Below are 25288 nucleotides of genomic sequence, written 5' to 3'. Positions count from 1 at the left end.
TCTTAAACTTATACTGAGAGAGTTTAATTAAAATATTACTATATTTATGAATTAAGTTGGGGAAAATTGGCACTTTGGCAATAATTGGTTCTCTTGACTGAGAATATGTTATTTTATGTTCTGTTGGAAATCTCTGTAATTGTCTTGATGTAGGTACTTTTTTTCTGCTAAATTTATTCCTGGATATTTGTCTCTGTTCCTATTGTGAACAGAATATTCTTTTTTTCATTATGTTTCCCCAATATGTTGCTGGTATAAATACAAGTATTGAATTTTTTTTTTAATAGGCCAACTCATTGAATTTTTATTTTAGCAGGGTTTCTTTTTTTTTTTTTTTTTTGACTCTTTGGAGTATTCAAAGTAGAAAGTAAAAAATTGAAAGTAATGGTATTACGGCTACTCTTAAATAATTAAATTAATTTTATTTTCTTGACTTCCTCCTCTGGTTAGAAATTCTGAAATGTCTTAATAGTGGCCATAGTAATATTAAATAGTAAATAATAGTGGCCACCCTTGTCTTATTCAAGATTTAGTGGGACTACCTTTAATGTCTTACATTAGATATGTTGGTCTCGGGTAGATGTTCTTAGAGATTAATTTCTCATATAAAACAAACATTCTTTCTTGTACATTTTAACTGAGAAGGAACACAGCGTGAGTGCAGTTCGTTAACTTTTGGGAGATGAAAACCCTGAGTGTCCCAGCTGGTTTGCCCGGTGGAAACAACTCACAAGGTTCTGTCTGTCGAAGTGCAGCCCTCTGTGGATTCAAGGTTCAGAAAAGCTGGGTGACCTAAATGACCTAGTTTTTGCAACATTAGGTTGAAGCAAATAGCAAACTCTATAGTGTGTCCTCTTAACCAAAGCTTTTGAGCTGGCTTAAGGGTATGTGCTCTGAAAGATTTCTGTTCATGGCACAGTCATCTCCTTTGAAGCTGAATCTCTTCTGCATGATTAAAGTTTTTTACATAGCATTTTTGAATCAGATGAAAATGAAATTTGATCCCTATGTTAGAAGAATAGAGTTAGAGATGAGGTACAGGCAAGACAAAGGAAAAGACACACTTCAGCAGAGAAAAGTTGAGAGAGACAGTATATGTGTACAACTAAATTACTTTGCTGTACAGCAGAAACTAATACAACATTGTAAACCAACTATAGTTCAGTATAATTTAAAAAAAGAGAAAGAGAGTGAATTGGGAATTTTCCTAAGCTTGAAAAGTAAGTGCTGTTCTCTGTCTTACATGTAGACATAAACTTTAAATATGCAGATGAATATCCAATCTTCAGATTTCACCCCTATGCTACAGAAGAGAGTTGTTTTATCCCAGATGTTAAGTAGATGAAAAATACTTCATGTTAGTGTTTAATTAGTCTAATTGTAATCGTTACCTGAGAGTTACCATTGCCGGAAGTTTTGGCATATAGAATATTGGATTTGTTGGTTGGTTTGTTTTACTCTGCTGATGCCCTTAGGAATTGTTAGAATTAGCTGGTGATATACAGTCTACAGTTTGCTTTAGCCAGGTCAGCAGAGTCCTGAATGGCTTATTATTTCATATTTAAAGACCCAAGTTATTAGGACCTATTGTCAATGGTATCACTGTTTTCTTTATAATAACCACTGAAAGACATTAATCAAATACTCGTGTGAATTTCAATTTTTAATTGATTTTCACATTTAGAAACATTTCATTTCAAAAGATGGATACATTTTTGAGTCTTGTTCCAAAACAAATACTAATTTAAAGTATACTTTAATTCTTTAATCTGCAAGAGTATAGGAAACTGCTGACTTAAAGAACTGATGGTCAAATCCCCACCTTCTCAGCACCTGTTACATGGATAGCTTTTTAAATTTTTAGGAAAGGAAAATGAGAATTTATCCCTTGGATGGTAATAATTTCTCATAACAAGTCACAGGACACACACATACCCAGTCTGTGGCTATTTTCAATTTGTTCCTTCTCTGTTTCTTTGTGCTTTCAATGGGAACTTGTGAAAATAAAAGCTTCCAAGGGCACTCACATTTTTTTGTTTTGTTTTATTTTGTGGAATCCTTCTAAAAGTTGGCAGTTACTTCCTGTGATACTGCCAAACTTTTAATAGGTAGATACCATAACTCAAAGACAATTTTTTTTTTAAATTTGGTTGGTAATTTCCTCTGAGTTTTAGAGTATCTATGTCCCTGTAATCATTCCAGCCTCCTTTTACCATTCTGTCGAACAGATGAATTTCAGCTTAGTGTTTTGTGCGTGACCTTCCTGCTATAATACAAAGAAACAACAGTAATGAGACTCCTAAATATGATATTAACTGCTATGATAAAAAAGATTACTTAGCAAAGCTTCCAAATGGTTGACTTTTATATCTTCACATATGTCATATAGCTTAAGTAATTTCTGGTTGGAGACTCAAAAGGTACTACCAGATTTATATAGATTCTTAAGTTCTCCTGAATTATTGACTATCAAGACCTCAGAAGGATAATGTGGCACAGCACAGAAAGGCAGTCTTGTGAATTTAAGGACTGAATTCTTACTCAGAACACTTGCTTAAATATTATCCAACAGCATCAACAAACCACATTTCCAAAGGAGGGAGAGAATATTCCTTTTGGGCTTTATTTCTTTTGTGTATACATCTCAGACTGTACCAGTAAGGAAATGCAGACAAGCCTGTCTGAAGTGCCAAGGCCAGTCTCGGGAGGTAACTTAGAGCAAGGGGAGAAGTGTTCAGAGAGAATCATTCGATCATACTCTCATGTGTAGAGGTGCTGCTAGCTCACTGTGTGGACAATACGGACGCCTTTGCTTTCTTGCCCTCTGCTTTGACAGGCCGCCTTGACCATTCAGGATAGCCACATTGAGATCCACAGGCTGGTTCTCCAACAGCGGGAGAGCCTGGCCCCGGGCCCCGCGTTCCGAGGCAGCCCCTTTCAGGACCAGGAGAAGTCCCGCAGCCTGGAGAAGCAGCGGGAGGAGCTGGCCGACACCCACAAGCTGCAGCTCCAGTTCCAGCAAGACCAGCACCGCTGGCTCCGCAGGTGCGACCAGCAGCAGCGCGAGCAGGAGGCCCGGGCCAGCCGGCTGCAGGAGCGCGAGAGGGAGTGCCGGGCGCAGGAGGAGCTGCTGCTCAGGAGCCGGGGCGAGCTGGACCAGCAGCTCCAAGACTACCAGCAGAGCCTGGAGCGGCTGCGCGAGGGCCAGCGCCTGGTGGAGAGGGAGCGGGAGAGGATGCAGGCCCAGCAGAGCCTGCTGCGCCACTGGAAGCACGGGCGGCAGAGCAGCCTTCCCGCCGCGTTTTCTCCAGGAGCCCTGGAGGTACGGGACTCCTGTGCTCGCAGAAGCAGAGAGTAAGACGGCTTCAGTCATGGTGGTTTTGGAGCCTTTGAACACACATCTGTCTTTTTGCTGCTCATGAAAGAGCTCGCAAGAGTTACTCGATGTGTAGGGAGCAAGAGCTGGGAACTTCCAGAGACAATACCCATGCATCTTGACATATGCACATTTGAAAAGTCTGGGTACTTCTGGATCATGGGTTCATGGTACTCATGATAGATGCCCTCGATACCAAGGGAAGCAATACAGAATTGCGTTGTCCCAGTTAGGCGAGTTTTGTCCTGGAGTCTCCCTGAGCGAGTGTTTCACGTCTGAAGACGGATGTGCTCTGGTCTTCAGAGTTCTGTAGAGATTTACCTTTCGGTGGATCATTAGCTAGGAACGTGCACAGGTACTGAATTTAACAAGTATACTACCTATTATTCCAAGCTTATTCTCTTTTTTGTAACTTTGACCTAAAATGAAAGTGAAAGCCTCTCAGTTGTGTCCGACTCCTTGGACTGTAATCCTTGGAAATTCTCCAGGCCAGAATACTGGAGGGGGTAGCCTTTCCCTTCTCCAGGGAATCTTCCCAACCCAGGGATCAAACCCAGGTCTCCTGCATTGCAGGTGGATTCTTTACCAGTTGAGCCACAAGGACCTAGTAAATTCAAAATCCATTTTTCACCAGTGGCCGTTAACATGAGTAGTTTAACGTTTAGTCAGAATAAAACCTTTGGAAAAGTTCCGTGTTTCATTTTGCACCCTCTTGAGCCACTCCTGACAATTTCATTTGTCCCAGGAGTTTACTTTTCTGTACTGTGTGCCCATAGATACTTTTTAATGATAGGATATAAAGTTGTAGAAGTTGATCAGCTTATAAGAATGATCTGTGTTATTTTCCTTTCTAGTTGGCTAAATTATATTTGTTGCAAATACCTTACTATACATGAATGTTTTCGACTTTTATTTAGCAAAAGTGAGAATGCTATTCCCTCAAAGTAGAAACATTTTAATGACAGTGAACACTACTGCACATGTTTTTTCATTTGATTTGTATTTCTTTTAAGATATGCTATGTTTTGTTAATTGAAGTTTTTGGTACTGGCTTATTAAAAGAGGATGGGAGGAGGGAGTCAAGGGTAATATCCTCTACCATACTCATTAAAGTCTTGATTGCTAAATTCTGTTAGGAACAAATACTTTATAAAACTGGTGCAAATTGCTGAAGAAATTATTGTGTTTTTTCTTGCACAGGTAATGGAACTTAATCGATCTGAGACTTTACGTCATGAAAATTCATTCTTCATCAATGAAGCTTTAGTGCAAATGTCACTCAACCCTTTGAACAAACCGCCGCCACCAGGTATCCATCAGGATGCCGCTTACCCCCCAGGCATACCTCATTCTGATTTGGTAAGGACTACTGAAAATCAAGTAGACCTCAAGACGGACGTTTCTCAACCCTCAGATATCAACCATGAACTGTGGATAGCGGCTGGGGCCTGTCATCAGATACCCCCTCTCCACCAAAGCAGCAAGGATTCTTGTAAAAATGGTAATTAATACTTTACATGTCATCTGTGTAGTTTCCACAGGAAGCTGTTTCTCTGAGTGGTTGGCTCTTCTTTAGAGCAGATCGAAGTGGGCCCTGGAATGGAAATACATTGGTGCTGCTGAGCGGGAGTTTGCGGCATACACTTTTCTTTGGGGAAGTCTGGCTTCCATCGCTTGTGAGAATCGAGACAAGCTAGAGCATGGGTGGAGGGCTTAGAGGATGTCACCGAAATGTGAGAAGCAGACAGGGTTATCATATCTGTGGGTTAAATGATAACTTTCCCCTGAAAAGTGAAGCAACGTGATATTTATTCTTCACTGTAGACCTGACCACATCCTGATACATATCCTTGTTGACTCTCAGAAATAAAAGACAGGGACAGGGTTTGTGGTAGGGCTTTATTGTCTCTTGGGGCAATTTCCTACAACTTTAGTAAAGTCTTCTGTACTGCTGTTAAACACCCCAAATGAAACCGTTCACATCATCTGTCATTTTTTTTTTAAAGGTGTTGTGTCTCCTTAAGTACTTCATAATAACACAATTTGCTAATCCCATTGAAACATTTGTCACATATAAATGAAAGGCAGCTCGAGTTACCAGCTCCATGTGAATCCAAATGATTTAAATCTATGTCTATTATAAATTGTTTTCCGTGGGATATGAGGTAGGGAATGAGAAGAACTTGAAACCTCTCTACCGAAAAACAGATGGCATGCAATAGAATAAACAAATGGCTGGCCACATGGATGGGAAATAAATCACCGACAGCAAAATGTTTCAGAAACGTGGAACAAGCAGTGGTACAGGGACCCTCAGAATTGGATAGAGATCGGTTTCCATGCTTCATAGATGTGCTCAGCTTGTCTGGAGAGTAATTTGTCAGCAGCAAAAAGGTTTGAATGTGTCCAGCTTCTTGGAATTAGGGAGTAATAATTCTGACACTGTCCGGAGGTATGTCTATTACTAACCCAAATTGTATTAATTCTTCGCAGTGGATAATTCTTTACATTATTCGGTCACTGCTGTAACGTTTCTTGTCAACATATAAGAGAATGAAGTAGTTTTTTTATCATTTCAAATATTCTTTAAACAAAAGGAAAAAAAATGGAATAGTGAATTGAGATCTAAAACAGGGGCCGAATGTAGAAAATGTAACCCCTCGAATATACTATCTTGCAGCTCTAATGTTGTAGAGACCATGCTGCAGAATGCCTTCTCCTGGTGCGGTTGCTTTGCTGTGTGCATTCGTTAAGTTGCTATCTGCAGTGCTTTCTGTGTTGTCAGTGTGGTTTTGCATGCCAGCTTTGGGATAATTCAGAAACTCAGTTTGAGTTAAACCACATTCTGCTTTTGTTTGAAATATGTATTCCTACTTTTTCTGTATCTCCCATCTTTTTCTGTTGAGTTGTGCTTTAAAGTAGAAAGCTTTTAAACATTTGGCTGCCTGCTTGCAGGAGATAGAACATGTACTAAGGAAATAAACAGTGATTATATACAAAACCCAGTGTCTCCACATGTAAGGAATTAAATATAGCCAAGGAAAATGCTGAGAAAATGCGCTTCTGCTTCAGATATTGTGTCCAGTATAGGCCAAGGACAGTCAGAACATTGATAGAGCAAAATCAACTCTGGCCTTCCTCTCTCGGGAGCATCCTGGTGTGTGCAGGAAGGATTAGATCAGAAATGCAGTGTGGGCTGTTAAGCATTGGAGTTTTGCAACTAGTCAAAAAAACTCTATTTATGTTGGTTTACTTAAGCATGATAAGCAGTTTCTGGAGGATAGAGAATAAAGTCAGAGATTAGGAGGAGGTGATAGGCAAGTGGAATGAAAATTGGATAGATACTCTTAAGAGGGTTGTCAGGGCCAGATAAAATTGCTCGAGCCATTCCAGAGCTTTCACGGTTCTCAGAATCGAAAGTAGCTCAAAATAAGCCGCTGATGGTGGTCTTCACTGGACTTTTTCTGGGCTTTCCTTGCATGCCTTTGGAGGGGGCAGGAAGGGGGAAGCGGGGTGGGGGGAAGCTGGAAGAAATCAGTCCAGGCTGTGCTGGTGGAGAGGGGCCAGTCCACATGCTGGGATCCAGGACAGTGCTGTGTCGGCGTCCCCCGCTTTCACACTTGCTGCTCTATCGTGGGGTGAGTGGCCATCAGGGACCACTGCTCTCACTGACGGAATTTGCCTCTCATGTTCTTGGCTGGTGTTTGTGTTAAACGTGCATTTAACTGTGGTTTGATGTCATCAGTGGGCTATTTTCAGGCAACTCCCTAAAGAATCATTTGCTCTTTTGTCTGATCTTGTGTTGGGTGCCTGAGAGCAGCTCAGGTCAGTGGAAACGTGAATTTGTGAATTTGGGGAACAGTAAACGTAGTGGAAGAACAATGAGTGTAAATAAAACTCCTGAACACGTTTAGCTGTGGCCCAGATTGGAATTTTCATTTTGGTCGCTCAAGCCGACCTCATCAGACGTTTTCCTGTGCTCTTTGTGTTCTGCTTGCCACTGATTTTTCGGTGTCTTCATCATTACTTCCACCGGTGACAGTTACAGGACACTTAACCCAATCTGAAGCCCTGTGCTAAGGTTTTGTGTGGAGAAATCCACTTAGTACTAGCAACCACCCCCTGAGATGACTCTGTTATTGTCTCCATTTGAGGGGGAAATGGAGGCAAGAGAGGCTCAGTGATCTGTCCAAGGCCAGTAGCTGGTAAATAGCACAGTTGGAGATGCACTGGGAAGACAGGTTCTAGAGCGCTCGCGCTGAGCTGCTACATTGTATGTTGCTAATGTCTGGAGTGCTGTTTTAAATTCTCCTTTTAAAAGAAGCTGGAGTAGAACTAGAATAAATCCTGTTGTAATGTCTTGGCAGGATATTAATGCTGAAGGCCTAGTTCTTTGTGGTTGTCATTGCTTTTTTTCCTTCCTTCTTTTTTTTAATATTACCATTTGGAAAATATTTCTAAATCATTTGGATTGTGGTGGTCAATGCTTGCATGAGTTCTGCGGATTTTCAGATTTCATGAATACCCTTTAGCTTCACATTGTTCCCTATCGGACACATTTTCTTAAGGATCGTTTGTGTCTCCAGTGTTCCCTAACAATAGCCCTGTGTTACTGGTAAACATTTTTTAAGGTAATACTTTATAAAGAGCGTTACTTTTCAGTTTTGGAAGTTGTCTCATGAACAAAATTCTTGATGTTTTAACATTAAATTCAAATTGGTATTTGATTTTATTTATAGTCGAAGAGATGCTTGGCTTATGAACGTAATCCGCACTCTTCTGAGGGACACTAGGCAAGACTCCAGAAAATTTGAATTTCTTTAAACAGTGTAGTCCCTATAGGGCAATTGCTATATAAATGGCCCCATGAAATGCTTAACTGTATTACTCTTCTTAAAGGCAAAAATCAGCAAAACCCACCTTCTTTCTGTGCCGTTTTTTTTCCAGTTTTAGAATTCCAAAACTATTTACTCAGCGTCTCTGTTAGTTTATAGTTGTTGTTTAGTCACTAAGTTGTTCCCACTCTTTGCAACCCAGTGGACTGTAGCCACCAGGCTCCTCTCTCCATGAGATTTCCCAAGCAAGAATACTGGAGTGGGTTGCCATTTCCTCCTCCAGGGGCTCTTCCTGACCCAGGGATCAAACCCACGTCTCCTGCTGCACCTGCATTGGCAGGCAGATTCTTTACCATTGAGCCACCTGGAAAGCCCATAGTTTATATTTGCCTTTTCCATTAATCAACAGAGAAAATATGGTATGATAATTAATCTGAAATATTCTTAGTCTCCCCTTTCAGTTATATTTTTATCTGTACCTCAATATTTGCAGGTTACCGAAAAATTCCTTTTCAGCAAATCATAATTTTTCTATAATGTATATGATAAAACTTAAATTGAGAACCAGATTTCAGGCATTAGTCACATAGTTGACTTTGGAAAAAGAATAACTTTATTAAGTTTGAATTCCAGAAGAGTGTTTCCCTTTACTACATGTTAGAATTTAGTGCCCATCAAAATATTTTCAGATTCAAAGCATTGTATTCAGAATATTTCGTCTTGGCAGTGTTGTCATATTTTTTTTAAACACAGCTGTGTTAAGCTTTCAGTGACTTTTTTTTTCTGACATATGGAAATATAATAGAAAATTTCCAAATAAAAGCTATGCTGTAGTTAGTATTTAATAGTCTTTAAGAAGTGAGTAGGTGATAATTTCTAACATTTAAAAAATATTCTGTAATTCAGAAATGGGTACCTTATTTGTGTATTCTGTGTGAAAAGAAGCTTTTGCCAAAGACCTACAGGCGATTTCCCATCAGCCTGAACCTGGCACTAGATAGTATAAACTTCAGTGACAAAGAGGTATTTGAAAAGGTGGGTGTATTAGTTCGCTAGAGCTGACAGAATAATGGAGAAGGCGATGGCACCCCACTCCAGTATTCTTGCCTGGAAAATCCCATGGATGGAGGAGCCTGATGGGCTGCAGTCCATGGGGTCGCGAAGAGTCGGACACGACTGAGCGACTTCACTTTCACTTTTCACTTTCCTGCACTGGAGAAGGAAATGGCAACCCACTCCAGTGTTCTTGCCTGGAGAATCCCAGGGACGGGGGAGCCTGGTTGGCTGCCGTCTATGGGTTCGCACAGAGTCGGACACGACTGAAGCGACTTAGCAGCAGCAGCAGCAGCAGCAGCTGACAGAATAAAGCACCACAGATTGGGTAGCTCAAAGAGAAGTTTCTTTGCTTGCACTTCTGGAGGCTGGAAGTCCAAGATCAAGATGTTGGCAGGATTTGTTTTTCCAAGGCCTCTCTTGGCTTATAAGAGGGTTGTCTTCTCCCTGCCTTCACATAGTCTTCCCTCTGTACAAATCTGTGTTCAAATTTCATCTTAAAGGACATCAGCCATGTTGGATCAGGGCATACGTTAGTGACCTGACTCATTTACTTCTTTGAAGGCTCTATCTTCAAATGCATTTTGAGGCATTGGGGGTTAGGACTTCAATATCTGAATTTGTGGAGGGGGATACAATTCTGCCCTTAACACAGGATAAATTATTATTTTCTCTTTGCTATTTTTAGGCGCCATGAAGCTTTAATTAAAAAAAAAAAATACCAAAGTTGGATTGTAATTTAACTACAGTATGAACTTAAAAAAAAGAGAAATTTTTAAAAATGCAAAATAATAAAATTGTGATAAATATCTATATTCTTTATAGATATAGGTATGTGCTATCAAGCCTCTGTCAACACAGTGAAGGTGAAAGTGTTGCTCAGTCCTGTCTCACTCTTTGCAACCCCATGGACTGTAGCCCACCAGACTCCTCTGTCCATGGGATTCTCCAGGCAAGAGTACTGGAGTGGGTTGCCATTTCCTTCAACACAGAAATTAGGGCAAAAGATGTCTATAAATTCATTAGGATATTTTTCCAAACCTAGACCTTAATTAAATAGCTTTGGGAATTTTGAACTCTCTCTATGATTGGGAGAGAATCAGATGCCTTTATTTTGAATTGCTTAAATAAAACCAAATCTGAAGGGTTGAGAATATTCATATGGCATGAAATTATTATATCTATATCTATGAGAGTTCGTAGAGGTCAAAACTGGGAAATTATTGATCAACTCTTTATCTTTTTTTCTAGAATCTTGGCTATCACTTTGGTTAACATTTTAAGGGAAACCATAATACTGCTTGCTCTCGGTCATCCGTGTCATGACAAGAGTATAAACAGCTGGGCTCAAAGGCTTAATTTTAATCTTCCTCACTGATGGGTGGAGGTGATTGACTTTCGCCTTCTGCGGATTTTGTACCAGGAATGGGAAACATGCCATTTGCTTGTAGAGCCTGGTGAGCCGTGGGTGCTGGCTGCCAGCTTCCTGATTGCATAGTTCTCTGGGGGCAAGTTGGCTGCGTGAGCCATCTGGGCCAGGGCCATCCCGCTGCAGTGAGCAGAGCCCAGCACACAGCAGGAGATCGAAACCAGCAGGTGGGTGGGTTCCCAGGCAGCCAGCCAACCGTGGGGCTGTCTGTTCTTCCCCGCTGAGGTTCCAGGCTGGTTTGAACAAGCTGCTGAAGTGGGAGCCTACTCTGTGTGAAGGATTCCAGGGGTTAGGCCTGACCTTGGGTCATCCTTAGCTGAAATAAAAGAACACCCCACATGCATCTACGTACATACATTTATGTGCAGACACAAGTTTGTGGTCTATGGCTTGCATATTTGACCTCTGTAGTACAGTGTGGCTTTATTCTCAAAGTGATTAAGGGTTGGGTTTGGAAGGAAAGTTTGTAATCAATTTTGTAACAAACTGGCCTGTAGGATAAGGCCTGCTCCTGTCTGTCTCTGTGACTCCTGGGACAGTGATCCAAACTGGGCAAAGAAAGCATCACACTTTTCACAAATCCCAATCTAGGGACTGTCTACTCCCTCATCCCTATCCATCCAACCATGAAAATTTCATTTTTAGGGCTTACTTAAGACGTTGGGTGTTCCACTAAGGACTGATGTTTCGTGTTTACCCAAGACAAATGTGACCATCTGGTTCAGTGTGGGTGGCGGACTTTGCTTTACAGGACCACATAGTGAATGCTTGGGTCTTTTTCAGGCCATTGGTCTTTGTTGCATATAGTCAACTCTGCCTCTGTAGCTCAAAATCAGTCATAGAAAATACATTAAGAATGAGATAAACTGTGTTCTAGTAAAATTTTATTTGTAAAAAATAGATAGTCTAACTTGTTTTATCGTTTTCACTTAAATTGAGGAGGTTATATTCCTCCTGGCTTGAAATTAGTCCGTTGAAATTAGTAGTATAATCTTACATGGCACTTCATGGCATTTAAAACGCAGTTGAATTCATGATCTCATATGTCCTTTACAAAAACCTTGTGTGTTGGTGGTTGCTGTCTCTGTTTTTCAAAGACAACTTTTCCTTTTCACTTTCTATTCATTCAGTCCCTGTGAGCAGATGAATTTGGAAAAATGGGGTTAAGTGTTCTGGATGGAATTAAGGCCAATGGATTGAAACCCAGGGAGACTTTTCCCCCAACTCCAACTCCTTAAATCCTGTGATGGTGTTGAGGAGGGCCCCCTCTAACTATGAGGCTTATGAGAAATGAGATGCCATGGGTGGGGTTGGCTGCTAGAACCATGGTTCTAACAGTTTCTGCAAGAGAGCAATAAAACAGAGGAATGCATTCCTCTGCTCAGACATTCTGATTTGGTCGGACTTGAATGGGCCTGCAAATCTGTATTTCTAATGTTCTTCTTAGGTGGTTCCGAAGCAGCCATCCTGTTAGCTTTCCCTGAACTGCCAACCTCAGTGCTGGGCTTGATGTTAAAGAACCCCAGTTCAAATGTTAACTCAGGCTCCTATGCCTGCTGGGGTGATTCCTAAGCCTTAATTCCTCATTTGTACAAAAGAGAAGTGTTAGCAGAACTTAAAAAAAAGTGCCAAGCATGTTCTGGGTCCACTGAACTTCAGCTTTATCCCCACCTGGCAGAAAGAATTCATTGTAATTGTGGTTCAGAGGTGGCTGCTGATAGAAATGAAAATGTCTCTTGGTGGCTCAGATGTAAAGGATCTGCTTGCAATACAGGAGACCTGGGTTCAATCCTTGGATCAGGAAGATCCCTGGAAGGAGGGAATGGCTACCAACTCCAGTATTCTTGCCTGCAGAACTCCATGGACAGAGGAGCCTGGCAGGCTACAGTCCATGCGGTCACAAAGAGTTGGACACAGCTGAGCAACTAACACTTTACTTTCCTGAATGACAGTAGGAAGCCAGTAGTTTCAAATACAATTTTTTAAAATGTAAATTGGGGAAGTTTTTACTCAGAATGGAAATATAATAGGCTATAAAGGGTTAGCTCCTCTTCCATATTGGCCTAAGAAGAAGTGTTTGTTAGTTTATTACCAGAACTGTCTTAGGGAAAAGTCACAGCATTTTGTTTCCCTTTGTTCCTCTCTGTAGAGAAAGAAGTTACATCAGTCAGCCATGTTTTCAAAACCAAATGTAAGAGACATTTGGCAACAAGACTGAACATCTCAATTTGGGATGCAGAGCTTCCATATCTACAGAACACCCAACCCTCACTGGCTGCATTATATAAATGGTTGCATTACATCAATATATCCCCAGGAGAACTTATAGTAATAATTGAGTTCCCTGAATAGGCTTTCCGCCCAGAAAGAAAATGTTAAGAATGCCCAATAGGAATATTATGGTTTAAATCATTTTCCCTTTTAAATTTAAAAATTGTGTTCTGGTTTATGACCTTAATTTCTTTTTGAGTTCAGTTATCCTGAATTGATTTGTTGTTGTTAGTCCTGGATAAACTGAGAAAAATCAAGGCTCAGAATCACCAGGAAACACCCCTTATTAGCACTTCTCATAATTTGAATCAAAGACATGTGTAATCATTTATTAGAGAAAGGCAATGGCACCCCACTGCAGTACTCTTGTCTGGAGAATCCCATGGACGGAGGAGCCTGGTGGGCTGCAGTCCATGGGGTCTCTAAGAGTCGGACACGACTGAGCGACTTCACTTTCTCTTTTCACTTTCATGCATTGGAGAAGGAGACGGCAGCCCACTCCAGTGTTCTTGCCTGGAGAATCCCAGGGACGGGGGAGCCTGGTGGGCTGCCGACTATGGGGTCGCACAGAGTCGACTTAGCAGCAGCAGCAGTAATCATTTATGTAAGGACTGCCTGCCTCGCTGTAGAAGCTTCAAGGGCGCGGGGAACTCCATGTACCTCCTTTGTTAATTGCTCCATCACAGGCACCAAGCACACTGTTTGGCATGACGTGAATGAAGGAGTCAAGATCCACACTCTTTAGCAGAAATGAAAGCAACGTTTGGCTTGACTGAGGCATTGAGAGATGTTGAGGAAAGACAGCAGATGTGTGAGGTGTGATGGTAGTTAATACAGACGGACTAGACAGGTGCTTCAGGATAGCTGCCTGGATTGAGTGAGTTTGAAAAGTTTTGTCAGGTGGGTGTATGTAAGATGGCATTTTTAAAATGTCAGGATAACTGTATGATTGCTTGCCTTAAATACTTTTCTGGATGCTAAGTAGCACACTTTAACTAATACCAAGTCCGGGACATGGTGAAGGACAGCGAAGCCTGGCTAGGTGCAGTCCATGTGGTTGCAAAGATTTGGACACAACTGAGCTACTGAACAACTTTTTTCCTTCATTAATGTTGAAATAAATTTGTCTTCGAATGTATAGTCTCACTTTTGAGTTTGATATAGGTACTCTTTGTTCAACTCTGGAGAACATCTTTTCCTTTTTCCTTTTAGAATATTGTACGTATAGCCCCAGATGAATATGTGTAGCAAATGAAAGCTCAAAAAGTTAAAACATCTTCTCCATAAATGCCTTAATTTATTCTAAACAAGTGGAACTGAATTCATCCCTGTCATTTTAGAAAGACGGCATGTAAACAATTTTGCATTGAATTGTTATGTCAGTAACAATTAGTCAGCCTATCTGTTCACTGGGGTATTTCTTTTTAACCATAAAGTAGCTCGAACACCAGTAAATTAAACATGGGCAGCTAGCTCAGCATCAGTGAAACACTTTCTTAAACCTTTTTCCTTCTGCTAAATCCTGTTTAACAGTCCAGTGTATCTCCCCAGGCAAAGCCATTAGTGTTTATTTCGTTAAGTACACTCCTAGAATGTGAACCAGTTTCCCTACCACCACCTTCTGCTCGTCAGCTTTAAAATATTGCCTGAAAGATCACATATTTATTATCAGATCAGAACAGTCGCTCAGTCGTGTCCGACTCTTTGCAACCCCATGAATTGCAGCACGCCAGGCCTCCCTGTCCATCACCAACTCCTGGAGTTCACTCAAACTCACGTCCATTGAGTCGGTGATGCCATCCAGCCATCTCATCCTCTGTCGTCCCCTTCTCCTCTTGCTCCCCATCCCTCCCAGCATCAGAGTCTTTTCCAATGAGTCAACTCTTCGCATGAGGTGGCCAAAGGACTGGAGTTTAAGCTTCAACATCATTTCTTCCAAAGATATCCCAGGGCTGATCTCCTTCAGAATGGACTGGTTGGATCTCCTTGCAGTCCAAGGGACTTTCAAGAGTCTTCTCCAACACCACATTCAAAAGCATCAATTCTTCGGCGCTCAGCCTTCTTCACAGTCCAACTCTCACATCCATACATGACCACAGGAAAAAACATAGCCTTGACTAGACGAACCTTTTTTGGCAAAGTAATGTCTCTGCTTTTGAATATGCTATCTAGGTTGGTCATAACTTTCCTTCCAAGGAGTAAGCGTCTTTTAATTTCATGGCTGCAGTCACCATCTGTAATGATTTTGGAGCCCAGAAAAATAAAGTCTGACACTGTTTCCACTGTTTCCCCATCTATTTCCCATGAAGTGGTGGGACCAGATGCCATGATCTTCGTTTTCTGAATGTTGTAGTAATCTTAAAATTAAATATGATCACATCTTAAGAAATATATCCATTTGCTGTGCCCCAGACAGACTGAGAACACATAGAAAGGCACCTATGTGTTCTCAGCTAGTCAGTTTCCAGAAACAGCTGGCTGAGGGGGTGAAGTCTTGTCCTGTTGTTCTGCTCAGACTTTGAGCCAGATGATAAATAAGCCAAGGCTGGGTTTTAATCTGTGGCGATGCTGATTTGCCATGGTAAATCACTGTAGAGTTTGTTTAGAGAAGGGGCCGGGGTACCCGTTCTCATCCTAAGCGAGATATTAATTCAATTTAGTTTGAAATGTTAATGCTTGGTTTGAAGGCTTACCTAAGGAAAACTGTGGTCTTGCAGAGGTTCCCAGTTCTGTAGGATAGGACTCTGAGCCTTTTTGCTAAATAATTTCACAGTGAGACTGTGCAAATTTAATTATTTTCATGGTGACTCTTCCATCGCTGTCTTTTCCATAGTTCTCTTTGTGCAAATTCCATTATACACTACAGCTTTTTCTTCCTAAAACATAACATGCTGAATGTTGGGATTAATTATAGAATATTTGAATCATCTGCCAAAAAATACAGGAGACTCTACTGCTCAGGTGTATTGAGGTCCTTTTGTAAGGACTGTTGTTGTAAGGCATTGGAAGAAGCATTTACAAGCAAAACATTGGCAGAGCTTTAATTTTATTTAATGACCTGCTTCCTACCAGTGATCTTGGCACCCTGTGCAGTGATTTGCAATCAATTAATCACACAGGATGTTGTAACACTGCAGTAAGGGCCTTGCTCTGTAAGAGTCTCATAAATCCGCCAGCAACAAAAAGAGGAACTCTATGCTCAAAGCCCTCTCCACGCGAAACTCCAAATCAGGAGGTGATTTTAATGCTCTGTTTTCTAACATGTCCTCAGAAGCCTCAGTACTCCCTTGTAGGTTCTGAATTTTGATTGCTGTCTCTCAAAGACGGTTTGGGGTGTCGGTTTAGGAGTCTGTAAGGGTTCAGTTTAGACCAGTCATTTAGATGGGTGGGATTCTTTTTTTTTTAATAGAAAAAACACAATTATTGCAGGACAATTGCTCTGCAATATTAGTTCTTCTGGATTGCTGGAAAAAACTATGAGTTTGGTTATTTTCCCTGAATTCTGGGCAATCATGCTCAATTGTAATAGGTTGTATTTTTCAGAGTATTATAGGGGATGATTCAGAAAGGAAGCATGTTTTCATCCTGGGGATACACTGACATTTGCTAGAGGCAGATGGCAGAAGATGGGATGGTGAGATATTAGAAGTCACGGAGAAAGAGACTTTACATACTTGGCTTTGCCAAAAACTTCTGGAATCTGGGTGTTTAGTATCTTAGGCTTGTATTCTTGTCATTTCAGACGCACCCGTGAAGTTGGGCTATGCTGAATCTTTTTTCTTATTTTAGCATAGTAAATATGGAGCCATTAAATATTCTTAAAATTATATAAGCCTAAACTCTTGGATAGATATAGGTTGTGTTTTCTTGACTTGTTTCCATATGGCTTTGTTTTGGGGATGTTCTTATAACAAGAATATGGAATTGTGTAATTCTTAATGTATATTCCATCTGATTAAAACGGGACCTTCTTTTAAGAAGCTAAAGCCTTTTAGAGCTATATCACTTCCAGTGAGTACATTCAACTTCTGACTCTTGATGAATTTATTCCTACCAAAAAAAGTCATCCTATTTTTGATTACTTGTAAATGTATCCAGATTGGCGTGATAGATTATACACAAAGCAGAGCTCATATTGTATTTTTAGGTGCTTGATGCTTCTGTTTAGCATGAGCTCTAAAATATACCCACAAAGTTTTGCATGTGCAGACTACTTTTCACTGGCACATAAATTGGAAGGAGAAAGCATAAGGATCGTTTGGGCCAAAATGTGATGGTCTGTTAGTCAGTGTGTAGTCAGGAGGCCCTGTCCTGCATCTGGGCTCCAGTGTGAGGAAGTACGGTCACACACTGGTGTGTCCCCGAGGATTGTGAACTGAACCCCATCCCTCTTGAAAGGAGAACGCAGCAGGACTGCAAGGGAGAAGGCGTGTCTGGCTGCCTTTTAGGGTGCTCCACTCAACTACCTGCAAAGATTTTTTTTTTAATTTAGTTATTTTATGCTGAACAAGCAGCCCGAGGTAAAGCATTGTGAAAGATCAGATACTGCATTTGTCTTTAATGAGCTCCCTGTGCTCTGAGCTGGGTATGGACATGGGAGAAAAGCTTAAATCTGAACTGTGTAAGTGAAGTACTGGGAAAAATCATGTTAAAATGATCCTACTCAAAGAAGTTAGCGTTGCTCCTAATAAGACTATGGAGGAGTTTTTGCACATACTACTGCCAGTGAGATAAACTATTTCATCTTCAGATTAAAATATTTCCTCTTCAGATAAGAGATAGAGATATTAATACATAGAAATGGTGGATAGTTTTTAGAGATGATGATGATGATTATTGTTTTAGATTATTGGCTAACTTTGAGAATGTGTTCAGGAAAATTTCAGAAAATGTATTTCATGAAGGGCTTAATTAAATGACTGATGTAACCTAGACCCAGAAAAAAAATGCTAGGGTGGAAACCTGTCTAGCAATATCATTTTTGACCACAACGATCAAGACGAGACATACATTCATATCAGGAGAGTAGGTGATGTGTAGTTGTCTATCATCAGAGATGAAAAGATAAAGAATCTTCCTTCTCCCACTTCCTAAACCGAGTTTCAGCAAAAACTAGACTAAAATGATACTCTTCCAATGTAATGAACTTAAGGTACGGTTTCTGGTACTTCACTGTTAAATGAGGGGTTTGAATGAATGAATAAATGAACGATTAACAAGTGAATGCATGAAGGAATAAACTTGATTAATATTGAACAATGGAGCTGAGTGGCAGAGTGAAGATAGCAGGCCTGGGTTAGATTCCAGCTCTGTCATTTCCCACCTGTGAAAACCTAAGCAAGTGTTTAAACTTGGTCTGTTTCAGTGTCTTCATCTATTAAATTGGACTTTTGATACTATCTGCTTTGTAGGAGGATTTTATAAGACCAAACATGTAGAATTCTGAGCACTTTGGAAGTTCTCAGTAGAGAAAAGGTATTTTCAGTAGACATAGTTATTGTCACTGTTATCTTTTAGCTTGTGTTAAAGGAAGAATAAATCATTAGGAAGAGCGATCAGTCATTTCAGCCACTAGGTTACTTCCAAAATAGCTGCTCTGGGGACCGGAAGGACATATTATGTCTCGTTTGAGTCTTATCTAAACAGACACTTCTCAAAAAATGTTCCGTAGAAAGTTCCCATAATCAGATGATACTGGGAAGTGGTGGTTTGGAGACTAAACAACTTCTTCAAAACTTTCATTGTGCTCATATGTACTGTGAATCTCCAAAAGTGGCACTTCCCAAACCTATTTAACCACAACATCCTCTTCTCCAGCCCAGAATCTTGCAGGGCTACTATTTCTTAAAATACACTAGGGGGAAAAAAAAAATAACAGTGATGTAAGTGGGTGTTGAAATGAATTCAATGTACATAGCACACCCTTCATTTTTTCCCCCCCGTAGGAACAATTGAAATCCAAACAACATATCCCGACATGATTTACCACGTGGGCTGTCTTTTGAATACCCAATTCAGCACAATGAATATAAGATGTAGCTTTGTTTAGCCCCGAGGCAAGCATTTGGGCCTGCGAATAAGGGCTTGTGTCCAGTACTTAGGTCTTTTTTGGGTCATATTTCTTGGACTTATTCAAACATACCATGTGCTGAAATTAGTCATCGCTGATGAAGCCCAGGAGGTTACGTGTTTGGGCCTGAAGGCCTGCTCTGACTCTGAACTCTCTGTCTCATCGCATGCTGCTCTGTCCCTTCTCTCTGTGGTCCAGCCGTAGGAAGTTCCTCCACTTATGTGAAAGACCCCCCTGCTTTTGTATATCTTTCCTCTGTCAGGAATATCCTCTCCTCCACCCTTTATTCCCAACCTGGTAAACTCTTGTTCATCTTTCAACACCCAGCTCCAGGGGCACTTTTTTCCAAATGTCTACCCAGACCTTCCCCTTCTGGGTTAGGAGTGCACCTTGCGATTCTGTAGTGTCCAGTAGATCCTTGTATTACTTTCCACCACATTGTGTCACGTGTTTTCCCTTTGGAAAGTTCCCTAAGTTGCTGTATATTGTTTGTTTGAGACATTTACTTACATCAAATGCTCTGGCATTAACTCTATTATTCATTTTTGTGGAAAGAATGTCAAGGCACAGAATACCACCATCATTCTAGAAAGCTCCCTTATTCTTCTTACTAACCAACCCTCCCTCCCAGAAGCAGCTACTCATCTGCTTTCCATCAAATGCAGGTTAACTTTGCTTATTCTAGAATGAAATGGAATCAAATACTATGTACCTTTATGTGTCTAGGTTTCTTTTTTTACTCAACATACTGTTTTTGAGACGCATCCGTGCCGTTGCCTGAGTCCATAGTTGGTTCCTTTGTATTACTGAGGAATCTTGCTTAGATGATTGTATCACAATTACTTATCCAGTCTTCTGTGGATGGATACCTGGCTTATTTCTAGTTTTTGGCACTTATGAATAAAGCTGCGGTAAATAGTCTTGTACAAGGCTTTTTGTGAATTATGTTTTCATTTCTCTTGGAATGAGTAGAATTCCTCCTAGAATAGTGCCTCTTTAGCTCTTAAGAAACTGAAACAGTTTTCAAAGCGACTGAATGGACTATAAACTTCTCGGGTGCTGAGACAAAGTCGTGTTCAACTTGGTTTCGCTGCTGTTGGACCCAGTGCAGGGCACAGATTAGGCGCTCGGTGTTGATTGAAGGGTGAGTGGACAAGAAGCTCAAAACAGTTTGCTGCCTGGCACACCCTCTACTAACGGAAAAAGAAAATTAATGCTTTGTCCATCAGAGAGATGGAAACTGGCTAACTGTGGGCTTATTCCAAGCAGACAAAAAATGGGGAATAACAGCTCCCTTTGACCCTGCCGTAGACCTACATGTGCAGGTGAGGCCACATATGGACACGGGACCATAGAAGGATGCTCATCACCAGCAGCTGCCAAATTACCTCCCAAAGTTAAAACTCCCAGCACTCCCATTCAAAACCTTTCACAACCTACTCTTCCAGCCCAGCCCACCTCTTTGATTTACCTGCACAAACTCACAATACCACCAGACCAAACAGCCCTCTCTCTCTTTTTTTAATAGCATCCAGCATTTCCTTTGCAATAGGAGAGAGCTCTACCTGGAATACCTCCACCTGAGGCCACCCCTTCCTCTTGACATTCTCAGCAGCGAGGCTCAGTTCCAGTTCTGTCTTTGCTCCAATGCCTGTCCTGGCCACCCACCTGAAAGTGCTCTCTTGGGAAGGTCTCTGAAGTGGTGTTTGCCTGTGGAGAGTGTTCATTAGCCTCTTTCGTAGTTCTCTGTGAAGTAATAGGCTTTCTGAGGGCAGTGTGCCCAGTGACCCTTACTGGTCTGGAAGGAGCTGGGGCCATTGGCCACAGCATCACTGAGGCTGCTTGCTCTTTGCTGTTGGTGGCTGATTCTACTGAAGAGAAGTTAAATTACATGTTAATTCTGTGACTCCTCCTTTGAAAGAGTTGTTTACAGAAGAAAGAGCTCTGTCTAAAAGGAGAGGATAGAGTGCAAACTTGGGAATTTGTGTCACCTGGTAGATGATCAGGGCTTTCCAGGTGGCACTAGTGGTACAGAACCCGCCTGCCAATGCAGGAGACAGACATGGGTTCTATCCGTGGGTCCGGAAGATACCTTGGAGTAGGAAATGGCAAGCCACTTCAGTATAAAAGGAAATGAGTTTCTAGGCTCCAGTGTGAGTCACAGGTCATGTTTCGGGAAGCGCAAGTATTAACATCTAGAATAGCTCCACGTGATATTGTATCATAAGATAATATATAAGATCGTCTCCTCTAGGAAGAGATGGCTCCAGGGGGTAAAGTGGTTTTATCTAGTGATGTATCTTCTCATTTGATCCCTGTTTTAGTAAAGTCCTGATTTTGCCTCTTTTTTTTGCCTGCCTTTGCCTTCAGACTATCATCTACTTCACTAATGGTACACTTTCTAAAAGTATTTAATTTCCAGAAATGTAATATAGCAGTCTTTGCTCAGATTGCAAACATTAAATATGAAAAGAATGCTAATGTGAAAATTTACATTGAACAAAACATTTCCTATATATTATGTAATACTTTTAAAATTATAATCATTTTGAGTGACATTAATTCAAGGCTGCAGTTGGAAAAGATATTTCAGGGTTTGGTTTCTCAGCAAATGTTTCAAACAGATAAGAATTATGAAGTGTTTTTCAATTTTAAAAAGAAAAAAATTTTATGTTGCTCTGAAAACTGTAAATACCAATTTCTTAGAACACGAAAAGTCATGTAAGTTCTTTGACATCGCATAATTTTGTGGTTGATCAAGAGAAAAATACACTCGTTTGTATATCTTTAAAGAATTGGGTGCCATTTTTTAAAAGTCTGGTAATAACATAATTATTAAGAACTAAGTAGAACTAATTAGCTTGGGTGTGTTTGCTCTACCTGCTTGCCTTCTGGTTTAAAGAAGAACACTGGATCTTGTTTGCTTAAGCATTTTAACAGCTGCTTTTCCCTCTACTGAACCAGTAAGAAGTAAATGCAGCTTTAAAATTCCTAGGTTGATTTCCTGCATTATTCACCTGGTAGAGAAATGAATTCAGTCTTCTTTCAGCAAAATGAGAGGCATAAGTCTTTCAGTGTGAGTAGGGTCCTGAAGCAGTTTCCAGTTTTATTGCCATGGTACTTAGGAGTCCCTGGTCTCTACATCCTTAAGAGGAATTCAGTGCCATGAAAATACTGCCCTGTCTGGGTAGCTAGAGACCTACATGTTTAATTTAGCACAGTCTTAAAAAGCTGTCCCTGCTTCTTAACATGGACTCTGAGGTTGGGACAACTTAATTTGTTTTGATTTAAAATTTGAGCTTGACATATTTCTTATCCACCTGAACATATGGATGATTTCAAACGTGTACAAAATTAAGCAGAGATACTCATGTACCATCACCTGACTTCAAAAAATTAGAAACATATGGGCCAGTCGTGTTTTATCTAGATTCCTGCCCACCAACCCCACCCTCCAACCACACACACCTTGTACTATTTTGAAGCAAATTCTAAACATCATCTGTAAACATTTACTGATATATAACATTTCAGTATATATCTCTAAAAGATAAGGCTCTCTTTTTTTAAACTGTTATCACACCTGGGAAAAATTATCCCAAATTCCATAATATCAACATACAGTCTGTTTAAATTTCCAATTGTTTTATAAATGTAGTGCGTGTGTCCTTTTTCCCGCTTATTTTTTGGACTCAGTATGCAAATAAAGACCATGTGTTACAATTGGTTGCTGTGTATTTTAATGCACTTTTTAACCTAAAACTTTTAATTTTGAAAACTTTAAACTTAAAGTATAGAAAATATGTATCAGGCATGCATTTAACAAATGTTAACCTTACACTATATTTGCTTCAGACATCTCTTTGCCCTGCCCCCCATTTTTGAAAGAAATATTAGATATGAAATCCCTTCCCCTTATTTTTTTTTCTCTTCAGCATTGACTAATATCCTGCAATTGGTGTATATCATTTACATAGTATATTTTTATGCCAGAAACATGTATATGTATCCAAATTATATATCCTTTGTTTTGTTTTAACAAAAAATATATTGTTTATTCTATATGTAGGTATCCATAAACATGTCATATTTTTTGTTAAAATAAAACAAAAAATGATATTTATTGCGTATATATATTTATAAACATGTATTTTTATTTTGTTTTAACAAAGAAAAAATATGATATATTGTTTATTGTCTATGGATACATATATATGTTCAGTTCAGTTCAGTTGCTCAGTCGTGTCCGACTCTTTGCGACCCCATGAACTGCAGCACACCAGGCCTCCCTGTCCATCACCAACTCCCGGAGTTCACTCAAACTCACATCCATTGAGTCGGTGATGCCATCCAGCCATCTCATCCTCTGTCATCCCTTTGTCCTCCTGCCCCCAATCCCTCCCAGCATCAGGGTCTTTTCAAATGAGTCAGCTCTTCGTATCAGGTGACCAAAGTATTGGAGTTTCAGCTTAGAAAATAAAAATATATATCTTGTTTATGGATACATATATATGTAGTGATGGTATAAAAAGAGCCTGTTCTCCATCTTCACCCTCTCCCCTCATGTGTATGTGTATGTATGTCTATTTACAACTTACTTTTTTCTTTCAGTGCATCTTCATACAGGTAGCACAAAGAGTTAATGTTAAAATATTGTATGCTATTCTGTTATGTGGATAAACACCCACATATTCATTACCCTGTGCTTTTGTGTTCAGTTGCTCAGTTGTATCTGATTCTGCTCCCCATGGACTGAAGCTCCTCTGTCCATGGAATTTTCCAGGCTAGAATACTGGAGTGGGTTGCCATTTCCTACTCCAGAGGATCTTCTGGGAAGCCCTATTCATTACCCAGCTAATGAGCCATTAGGATATTTCCAATTTTTCTAAATTACAAATGATTCTCAGTAAACATGCTTATCGGAGAAGGCAATGACACCCCACTCCAGTACTCTTGCCTGGAAAATCCCATGGACGGAGGAGCCTGGTAGGCTCCAGTCCATGGGGTCGATAAGAGTCAGGCACAACTGAGTGACTTCACTTTCACTTTTCACTTTCATGCATTGGAGAAGGAAATGGCAACCCACTCCTGTGTTCTTGCCTGGAGAATCCCAGGGACGGGGGAGCCTGGTGGGCTGCTGTCTATGGGGTCGCACAGAGTTGGACACGACTGAAGTGACTTAGCAGCAGTAGCAGCAGCAAACATCCTTATATGCATGTCTCCTTGTGCACACGAGTGAGAGTTTATTTAGATTATGAACACCTGTAAGTGGTAGGGATGTCTTTGATTTTGCTGGGTGTTACTGATTTCTCTCTAAAATTGTATGTAGCAGCAAAATAGGAGAGGTCCAGTTTCTCCAGATTTTCCCCAACACTTAGTATTGGTAGGTTTCTAAATATTGGCTGATGTCATGAGTATAGAATAGGTATCCCCTTTCTTGGGTTTCCCAGGTAGCCCTGGTGGTAAATGGTAACCCTCCTGCCAGTGCAGGAGATCCAGGAGAAGTAGGTTGAAAGAATACTAGAAAGTTGTTGTGCCCTCCTGCAGGGGATCTTCCTGACCTAGGGGTCAAACCCGCATCTCCTGCGGTTCCTGCATTGCAGGGGGATTCTTTACTGCTGAGCCACCCAGGAAGCTGGTAAATTTGATCAGTGGTTCACAAAGTGTGATTTGGAGCGTCTTAGTATTTTCTAGGTCTGCTGAAATGGATTATCATAAACTTCAGTTCAGTTGCTCAGTCATGTCTGACTCTTTGCAACCCCACGGACTGCAGCACGCCAGGCCTCCCTGTCCATCACCAACTCCCAGCATTTACTCAAACTCGTCCATTAAGTTGGTGATGCCATCCATCTCATCCCCTATCATCCCTTCTCCTCCCACTTTCAGTCTTTCCCAGCATCGGGGTCTTTTTAAATGAGTCAGCTCTTCACATCAGGTGGCCAAAGTATTGGAGTTTCAGCTTCAACAGCAGTCCTTCCAGTGAAGATTCAGGACTGATTTCCTTTAGGACGGACTGGTTGGATCTCCTTGCAGTCCAAGGGACTCTCAAGAGTCTTCTGCAACACCACAGTTCAAAAGCATCAATTCTTCACCACTCAGCTTTCTTTATAGTCCAAATCACACATCAATATATGACTACTGGAAAAATCATAGCCTTGTCTAGATGGACCTTTGTTGGCAAAGTAATGTCTCTGCTTTTTAATATGCTGTCTAGGTTGGTCATAGCTTTTCTTCCAAGGAGTAAATGTCTTATA

The 25288-nt window shown here is 40.7% G+C and overlaps 1 protein-coding gene across 8 annotated transcripts in view; it reads left to right on the top strand.

Annotated features, from left to right (window-relative positions):
• Positions 1 to 25288, top strand: part of ARHGEF28 (Rho guanine nucleotide exchange factor (GEF) 28) — a 325034-nt gene that overhangs the window by 285534 nt on the left and 14212 nt on the right. For all 8 annotated transcript variants that reach the window (XM_010853539.1, XM_010853541.1, XM_010853540.1 and 5 more), the window contains 2 exons: positions 2837 to 3322; positions 4577 to 4877. In XM_010853539.1, the coding sequence (XP_010851841.1) occupies positions 2837 to 3322; positions 4577 to 4877 (787 nt within the window). The remainder of the gene's footprint in view (positions 1 to 2836; positions 3323 to 4576; positions 4878 to 25288) is intronic.

The sequence above is a fragment of the Bison bison genome, unplaced genomic scaffold, assembly GCF_000754665.1.
Source record: "Bison bison bison isolate TAMUID 2011002044 unplaced genomic scaffold, Bison_UMD1.0 scf7180017864329, whole genome shotgun sequence".
Lineage (NCBI taxonomy): Eukaryota > Metazoa > Chordata > Mammalia > Artiodactyla > Bovidae > Bison > Bison bison.
The sequence above is the reverse complement of the archived record's forward strand: the minus strand, read 5'-3'. Positions and strand labels throughout refer to the sequence as shown.